The sequence below is a fragment of the Protobothrops mucrosquamatus genome, unplaced genomic scaffold, assembly GCF_001527695.2.
Source record: "Protobothrops mucrosquamatus isolate PMUCROS unplaced genomic scaffold, P.Mucros_1.0 scaffold192, whole genome shotgun sequence".
NCBI lineage: Eukaryota > Metazoa > Chordata > Lepidosauria > Squamata > Viperidae > Protobothrops > Protobothrops mucrosquamatus.
Genome location: NW_015386548.1, coordinates 294,376 through 304,207, shown reverse-complemented (window position 1 = coordinate 304,207; position 9,832 = coordinate 294,376). Strand labels below are relative to the sequence as shown.

At 36.7% G+C, this 9,832-nt stretch overlaps 1 protein-coding gene across 1 annotated transcript in view; it reads right to left on the bottom strand.

Moving 5' to 3' along the window:
- Positions 1-5,132: 5,132 nt before the first annotated feature.
- MCM3 (minichromosome maintenance complex component 3) overlaps positions 5,133-9,832 on the bottom strand; it is a 21,934-nt gene continuing 17,234 nt past the window's right edge. The window contains exons 16-17 of the mRNA XM_015813764.1: positions 8,453-8,525; positions 5,133-6,551 (exon numbers count right to left, since the gene is read on the bottom strand). Coding sequence (XP_015669250.1) covers positions 6,353-6,551; positions 8,453-8,525 — 272 coding nt within the window. The 3' untranslated portion in view covers positions 5,133-6,352. The remainder of the gene's footprint in view (positions 6,552-8,452; positions 8,526-9,832) is intronic.

Sequence of the window (9,832 nt, the reverse complement as noted above, 5' to 3'; positions counted from 1 at the left end):
AATTCCTTTCCTCTCCTTTTTCAAAATTTGGATTGCTAACAAAGAATTAAGGGAGAACTGGAATAGCCATTTCGAACTTTTTAGTTCTTTTCAACCAGACATGCCCTTCTGAGATTCCAACTTGGGCTGTCTGCATGTTAGGCAGATGTATTAACCTCTAGACCACAGGCTCTTTCTCACTTTGTCAGCGAATCTCAGAAGGGTATGTCTGGTTGAAAAGAACTAAAAAGTTCGAAATGGCTATTCCAGTTCTCCCTTAATTCTTTGTTAGCAATCCAAATTTTGAAAAACACATATGATGTCGCAGTTGCAACTGCTAAGCCTGTGAATGGCTCTAGTTTGAGCTGATACAGGCAAAAGATTCCTTTCTCCCATATTTGGGCCGACAGGGTGCACCAAACTCAAAGATAATTCTTCTCCCCTGTCTCATAGCTGACAAATTGAGAAAGAGCCTGTGGTCTAGAGGTTAATACATCTACCTAACATGCAGACAGCCCAGGTTCGAATCTCAGAAGGGTATGTCTGGTTGAAAAGAACTAAAAAGTTTGAAATGGCTATTCCAGTTCTCCCTTAATTCTTTGTTAGCAATCCAAATTTTGAAAAAAAAAAATATATATATATACAATATTGTATATATATATATACAATACTTCTAATGACATTAAAACTAAAAACGTGACTCCTGGGTGTGATCATCTTCAATAAACAAGCTGTGAGCACCAGGAGTATATTAAACTAAAAAAGTTTAATAACACAAAACATATACACACCAAGCTTTCGTCGGAATCCTTCCGACATCATCATGGTTAAATATATATTGTATATATATATACAATATATATATATATATTACACAATTAATTACACAAATTAAGAGTACTACTATCTATCTATCATCTATCTATCATCTATATTTTTGTAATGTTTGTATTAATATTTTTTTACCTTTTTAAAAAAGTATCAATTATTTGTATCCCACCCTCCTTATGCTCCTTATAAAGATTTTATTTCATTTGAGTCCAGTGGGCCTCTTGACAGGTACAGAGAGAGAGCGAGAGACCAGTCCTGGCAGCAGCAGCAACTGAAATATGCATGCCAGAAAACCTGCAACAGACACAGTCTCTAATCTGACATTTAGGATGCAACAGCATGGCTCTACTGGCAAAGAAGAAACTGGAAGACAAAACTGCAACCCACAGACCACAACAGACTTAGCTGACTGTACACAATAAGCACAAATGCAGAGGGTTTTTAGATTACTATTTTCATAAGCTCAATTTTTGCTTATGATAATGTTTCATTTCAGACTGATATCTTTGCACCTGATCAGTTCAGGACCAGACTGTTTAAAACTGAAAGAAGGCAAGTGGGAAGAAAGGAGTGAAACACAGTTTATGTTAACAAAATAGCAAGCTTTAGAAAAACAACTGTATGTCTTTAACCTATAGTTCTAAATATTTATTTCCATATTAGTAACTCCTGCCTATAGCCTATTTTACTTATTTATTTTTATATTTATTATATTACAAGGTTTTATTTATAAATGTTTTATATTATATTTATTTATAGTATGTAAAGCAAACAAGTATTCAAAAAGTTCTTGTAAAACTAGGAGTATCAGTATTTTAAAGGGATTTGCAGTTTGGAAATCTAAATGTAGAGCAAATATGGAAATGCTCTCTTCTTGCTAAGGTTTACTATCGTCAGCCTTATATGTTCGGCGTAATTATTCTAAGCATTTGTTCTAGTTGGTTACTATGGCACCCACACATTGGGCTAAGTCATGGTTTGTTCAATTATGTAAACTGAATAAACAATGACAGGAGCCACCTAGTAATCTAAGCCAAAATGAGAACATTTTATGATTTAGTATAGTGTGACTCCAACAAGTGACTACAGAAGATTGGGGGGGAGCAACCAAGCATAGTATAAGGTAAGTAAAGCAGGAGGTGAATCTCATAGCCATTTTCAAACTGTGAATTCAAGCTATGAACTCCTTATTGTCCCATAGGGCTTAGGTCCCTCTGTAACTTTCTCAGTCTATTTATGCATGATTAAGGTTAGCAGGTGTTGTTTGGAAGATGACAACCTATTCCCAGATGTGATCACATCCTACAGAGTGTGACTTTTTTCCTTCCTGGTCTTCTCTCAGTTCTTGATATTTGCAGGGTAGGTGTAAAAAACCTGGGCTAGAGCTTCCACATTTCTTCCTTTCCCCCCAGATAAGAACAAATTTAACTATTCCTTTCCATACAAGAACTCCGTGCAGTTCGCATGGAAGCAGTTACTGCAACAGTGTACGTGTGTGATTTTGGTGCTTATCCTATATAGCAGACATGTCAAACTCGCGACGTCATGTGGCGTCGCGCGACGTATCGAAGCTTTTTCTCCATTGCCGGCAATGGGGTGGGCCGGCAGTTTGATACCCCTGCTATATAGCAATAGCACTTAGACTTATATACCGCTTCACAGTGCTTCACAGTCCTCTCTAAGCAGTTTTCAAAGTCAGCACATTGTCCCTAACAATCTGGGTCCCCATTTTACCGACCTCGGAAGGCTGAGTCCACCTTGAGCCTGTCAGGATTGAACTCCTGGCAGCCAGCAGTTAGCCTGCAGTACTACATTCTAACCACTGCACCACCACCAAGAGTTATTTTCTTATCCTGGCTAGGACTCTATGTTTGTTATACTGCTTAGGCTTCCTCTCTGGGATGAGTACCTTTCTGTTTGGGTGACTTTGCCCACCACACCAAACTGGAACTAATATAACCATGTTTATTTAACCCAGTTTTCTGTTTGGTAAAATAGTAAACCATCAACTAATCAGACAAGCTGGGTCCACATAGCATGTTTGGATAAAATGTGATTGGTTATTTAGTTTATTAAAGGAACTTCTAAATTTCCCGAGTCATGGCTCAGGCACAGTAGACCATCCCTGGCAAGCAGTTTTCTTATTGTACAGTATTGCCAGGGACACGCAATGGGGCATTTTGAGTTTCTCATCAACCCTTTTGCTGGGCATAAATGCTCAGCCAATCAGTAGGGTCACTAGATGGTTGGCTCTGCTGGGCCACCTTAATTGTAATAAATCTTTACATATGATTATTTAATCAAAATGTGATATGACCCCTTATTTACTGGCAGTGTTCCTCAGATAAATGGAGTTTTAATGATTCTGAGAGCCCAGCCCAACATGATTTTGTATTGTTAGGTTTATGGCTCCTTCGCATGCAGATCTTCCAGCTGTACCTAAGATGGCAGAGGGGCAAAATCTTACCCTTTAAGGCAGAGGTCCCCAACCTTTTGGGCACCGGTTCCATGGAGGGAGGTTTTTCTGTGGCCTGGAGAGTGCATGGTTTGGGGTTTGTGTTGCCTGCGTCCCATGGATGGGGCTTTGCTTGTTTGTGCAGACTGGTTGCTGGCATGCTGCGGCCCAGTACTAGTCCACGGACTGGGGGTTGGGGACCCCTGCTTTGGGGGGGGGGAATTCCTTGGCCCGTCTTAAGACAAAGAGATTTGCAACAAAGTGGCATTATATATAGACATAACCTAACAGACCCTGGCTAATCTTAGAAAATAATGGTCAGACTAGATTAGTACTTGGTTAGGGGATGCTTAAGGGAGTCCAGGGCTGCAGTTAAATAGGAAAGTGAACTAGGAAAGCAGAGTGTCCCATCAAGTTGAGAAGCACATTGCATGGACATCCCATGAAAACATATGGATAGCTTAGTTTTTCTAGATGGTGAATTTATTCTGTTAGTTTATCAGGTTACCTTAGTTAAATTAAATCTTATGAAAATACAGAGAGAACGTAAGGATGTGATAGGAAAAGTCTGAGTTTAGTCTTACATACACAAGTTGGATTTAACGGAAAGGTAACCCCATTATTTTATCCCTAATGAAATACATATTAAAGTCCTTTCAAAAAGAAAGTAAACACAATAAAGAATAAAAGATTGGAAAATTAAGAGAAAGACAAGTAAATGTACAAGGAGATAAAGATATCTAGCAATGAGGAGAAAAGACAAGAACATTTATTAGCTCTTATTAAGGCTTCAGAAGGAATATAAGTTATAAAAAAAAATACCAGGAGAGTACAGAAATGAAATGAAAATATAATTCAGCAAATTAATGGGGAAAAGCATTTGGTAATTTGAAAAGACTCTATGAAGAAAAGTGGCAAAATGTGTAATACAATTTGATGTGCATCTTTTCTAAAGTAAGTCCTACTAAATTCAGTAAAACTCTCGCATAAGATTATCTAGGATCACAATTTGCCAGTAGTGTTATCTGAAGGTGAATCAGAGAAGATAAGTATTGAGCCCAAAACTAAAGTCTGAATAAGCCAACAATATATTTGCTGCTTCTCCAAACTGAAAGCAGGTTAGAACTATTTCAGATTCAGCAAAACAATTACAGTGGCATGCAAAATAGTCCGAATTCAAAAATTTTGTGCAGCTCTAATTTCCAGCATAGATAAACTGGAGGGCAAAGCCAATAAACCTGTGCAAGTATTAAAATAAATTATTGTATTCATAACCATATTATTTAAATTTATGCAATAAATATCAAATGCATTGCCCCTGAATTCTTACATGTTAATGAATTTACTTTTTATATGTTAGTCTTCAGAGAACTAGAAGACCTCAAACTGAAAACACATATTGTTACTGTTCTGTGGAAAACTAGAGTTTTGGATGGTCAAATCCTGAGTAAAAATTGACCAAAAATTCAAAATACACTGCAGGGAATATTTCATGGCTCAAAACATGATGCCACCCTAAATAATGCATGTTTCAGGACATAAATGTTTATGTAAATTCATGTATTTAAATAATTGTATAAAATTCCTTATATAATTTATATTACTCAATATTGTCTTTTAAGACATTGTTTGAAGATCTGGAAGAGATGGAAATAAAAGTTGGTAGTATGCAACTTTCATTCAGAAATTTGCTCTTTTTTCTTTGCTGACCACCTATCAGTTTTCCAGCTTTTTTTTAAACATCAAGATCATCATGTTCTTTCAAACAAAGTCTCAACATGAACCACTTGAAAAGATGTAGATACATTTACACATATTTAAGGGTTTTAAATTGTACTGTCAGGAGAAAAAAACAGGATTTCAAACAACTTTCTTCTCCTTGCAATTTGATTTTAGAAAAGGATAGTATTGTACAAGCTTTTATTTAACCAATATTTAAGCTCACTGAAACTAAGTGAACAACCTTTCAGATAATAAACTTCTGAAACCGCTCCATATATGTCATTTTTTAATATACAAATGGAATTCATAGTAAGTCTGATATGAGATCAAGCTATTTGTTTAGAAATAGACTCAATTTTATTCTGTATTGTAATGTGCAATATAAACAATATTAAAAAGCAAAGCCTTTTGCAATTTTGACATCATTAAAAACACAAAGGCTTTTAATATTTGCAGAAATGTTTGCTAATTCTATAGATTATAAATTTGTGGATGAAAAAAAGCTGAGGCAGAAAGACCCAGCCTATTGCTTTCCTATTTGCCCCTTATCAATGCTACTTGGCATTCCAGCCAGCTTCTCTTGCTTCCATTTGGAGGAAGACATGGTGCTACAGCAGTAAATTAAATACCCATTAAGAACAGGCCCGCTTTCAGAATGCTGATGCTATTTTCCCCAACAGATAAAGCTTTCTGATAGAAAAAGCTATTTTCATATTATATAAACCATCAAAAACATTTACCTAAAATTTAAACGTTATAGCTCAAGGTAGTAGGTCTTGTTATATATAAAAGGAGATATGGTACACGTGAGCACTCACTTATTCTAATTTTAACTGCGCCAACTTTGCGAATGCACTTTTTATTACCACACTGGAGTTTACAAAACTCTGTACAGAAAATGAAAGGAGCATTAAATTCATTGGTAAAGTGATGTGACAAGGCTTGAATGTTTAGAATAGCATTACTGTATAGCTGGTAGCTATCTCCCTAACCTGGATGCTTTCAAATGCAGAGATGGTAATTCCCAAATTTCTCAGCAATCTGGAGAACAATCAGAAAATGTGCTTAACACTAAAGAAGGCTGCTCTATAATGCAGATATTTTTACTAGGGGAGCTTGCATGTATCTGACAAGAGGTGAAGCCAAAGTACTTTGAATTATAAAAAAAACTTGAAATAGGGAAAAACAAAACTGTCAAGACTTTATTCCCCCCACATAGTTTGGTTCAGAGAAATCTGAATTTGCTTTGGAACAATCAAGCCAAGATTTCTTGACAAACTCCACTGATGTTGCTGGAAAGAGGTTCCATCCACACCAAGCACCTAAGGGGAACATAGTAAGTCCTTCTCCTCTCTAAGAGTTGCTCTAGATCAGAAAAATTATATCATCAGACATCATGATCTGGTTATCTTCTTGCATCTGTTCCAATGCTGCTTTGACTTCAGCTGATGAAAAAGGGGTTGGGTTGTCCCGGTTGATGGATTCCAGCAGGCTCTTCAGATTCACAGACTGTGCATGGGCAACTCTGAATACTTCCAGGAGGGCTGCCTTGAATGTTTTAAGCCTATGCAAGTATAAGAGCAAAGTAAGGATGCTTTGAAGGAAAATCCTGCTAATACAAGTGAGTGAATGAGAGCAAAAAACAATGAAAGGGAATGAATACGGTAGGGAGAAAAGGGCTAGGCTAGGGGATTAATCAGTACAATCCCTTCAATTTCAAGTAAGCTATGGAGTGCACAGAGATACAATTTTACCACCTGCCTGCAACTCTTTAAAGCAACTGAATCTTTTCCTGGGCAGTGTGAAAGATAGCTGCAGTTATAGGAGAAAATGTGCTTTAGAACAGGGGTGTCAAATTGCCGGCCTATGGGTCAGACATATCACCAGGAAACTGCGCCCACCCCATTGCCGGCAATGGAGAAAAAGCTCTGATACGTCGCGCGACGTCACATGATGTCGTGAGTTTGACATGTCTTGCTTTAGAGGGTTGCAAATAGGATTCTATATACCATATATTCAAAATTCCCCCCTCCCAAAGTTATGCACAGTCCTTAATATTGTGTCTTTGCTGACTTCAATACACTTTTTTCATCTATAAAGACAAATAGGAAGCTGCAGAGAACAGTCTAGAATTTTCTATTTTTACTGAAAGCTTCTCTTGAAGATTTCACATAACATCTCATGATTTGTAGATGCCATAAATTGAGTTTGCTGGAATCAAACATGTATAAAAGTTGAAAGGGCCTATTAAGAACATAAACTCCTTGTTCCATTCAGGAATATAAACTAAGCCACCCCAGATAATGAAAGAACAATCTTTTTTTCCCCTAGCATTCATTTGGAATCTGCCTTCTTGTAACTTAAATGCATTATTATAGATCTTGTACACCAAATCCTGACTTTCTTTTTCACATCCTTTTGGATATGTGAACATATCCTCCACTAATCAAGGCCAAACATTCCCCAATCCTTCCATTTCTCCTCGAAATTAGTTTTTAGGATTTGTAGAACAATCATCTCAGTTTACGGTAGCCACTCCATGCATCTAATTAAATGAGCTATAGTTCAGAAAAGCTTGTCTTTTAACAAAATGTCCAAGTCTCAAAAGGTATTTCCCCAAATTTGGTAACCGCACTTCTGTCAGTGCAGTCACAATGTGACTCTAGGCAGCATCATTGCACATCAGTGGATTCCTGAAGATCAGTCCATTCACCCATATTCAAGTTTCCACAATTGAGCCAAACATGCTATTTCCTTCAATAGCTGTCTTGACCTGGTGGGGCTCTCTCCTGCTTTGATGGTAAATTTATGATAGCATTTATAACTTTGGTGGTAACATTTATGAAAGGAGCTTGCCTTGAGTTTGGAATTTGTTCAAAACTAAAGGCTAACTTTCTAAAGCTCCTAAATAGCTTTAGGAAGATTATACTGTATTCATTTAAGATCATCAGTGGACCCATCAGACTCTCAACACAGGACTTCCCACTTCCCACCCACTCTTCCTAATTGAGGATCAATGGGTAGATGAATGGGAGGGAGGCCTGGCTCAGAAGCACTGTATCTCCTCAATGGTCTGTGGAGTGCAAATTACGGTACTTCTTTACGGAGGGAGATGGGAAATAATAACTGAAGTGGGTAGGTCTAGCATTCAGGCCTGCCAGTTTCCATCCCTTCTGGTGCCTAGGCTGCCTGATTCCCTGGCAGATAACAAGAATAGGAAGGAGGTAGCTGCGTGTGGATGCCCTGGCTATAATGTACAGAAACAGGACTGTCCGATGTTGAATACTTTTGGAATGATCAGAACACCTCTTTCGAACTTGATCGGGATTATTTTGAACTTGAAATTGAGTTTCAAGGTCAAAAATAATCTGTTTGGATTAAATATGTTTTGCATATAACTATTTCAAATCCCCAAATCTCATTTCATTTTACTCTGTCATATAAGAGTCTTTGCATGCTTCCTACCTGGACTCGGACAACTTTGATGTAATCTCATCAGTGCTTGATGCTTCAGGAATCTTGGAGGGGTGTGCCTGAACTAAAAAATATAAAAACAGGAAAATGAAATTAATAACCAATTGGCATTATCTGATTTGTATTTTTTGTACAAGAAGCAGACGCTGTGGTCTACTGGAGAAGATATTAAAACAAGATTATTAATTTATTGCTAAAGTGGAATTTGAGCTACAGACATCTGGGTTCCACTTACTGAACAGTAAGATGTAGTTTGCAGCTTACATGAAGCACAAGCCTATCCACTGCTTTTTGTAAACTATGGGGTATATCTTAGGGAACTGCACAAATACTGCACAAATTCTATATTATTCCATTTAATTATATTGTTAAACAAATCAATTTAATGTCATGTTCAGTTTATTTTTACCCAGAAAACACAAAAATAGCACCAAGATACAATTAGTAAAATTGCTGAAGAGATAAAACAACAAGCATTTATTAGATTTGGCATTATTAAGGTTGCCAGGTCCATTTCCTTATAGCTAATTAACCTTCTTAATAGGCTCCATGCACTTGAGAGCAGTCCCATACCAATTTTCCTTAGAATAAGATCCACTGGTCACAAATTAATGTATTTCTTCAGAAATGCAGAGGATTATTTCTTCTTGGCTTGATGTGCAGTATTTTTTCCTCCTCTGCTTCAGAAAAACCAATCTTTACAATCAAAAGTTTATCAAATTTAACAAATACAAAGTTAAAAAATTAATACCAACTAAGAAAATATAAAAAGTACAGAGGAAAAAAAGAAAAAAATGTTATAAAGGAGAAAAAGATATACAAAGAAATGATCTGCCCAAGGCAAGTACGATTTCATAACTAATCACCTTCTCTAATATTTCAACTGAAGATCTCTTCTTCCGGTCTCATAAAACCTCATTTAATCTTAATCAGCAAAAATCTATTAAGATTTACAGAAGTAACACATATATTTTAACCTTAATCAGATAAAATCAGTTTCATTTCCTTTTAATACAACAACTTATCATTTTCTCAAAAACCATAACAAAAATCCTATATTTTATTTATTTATTTATTTATTTTATTTGATTAAATTTATATACCGCCCTTCTCCCGGAGGACTCAGGGCGGTGCACAGCATATTAAAACAAATAACAATAAAATACCAGAATAAAAAACCCCTCTAAAACCAAATTAAAAGCCAAATATTAGTAGCTGTGTAATAATTAAAATTATATTAAAATCATCCCTAACTAAAATCCACCCTAGGTCAGGCCCGCTTGCTGGAAAAGCCATGTCTTGAGGGCGCGGCGGAAAGTAAGGAGATCCGGAATCATCCGGATCTCGGGGGGTAGTTCGTTCCAGAGGGTG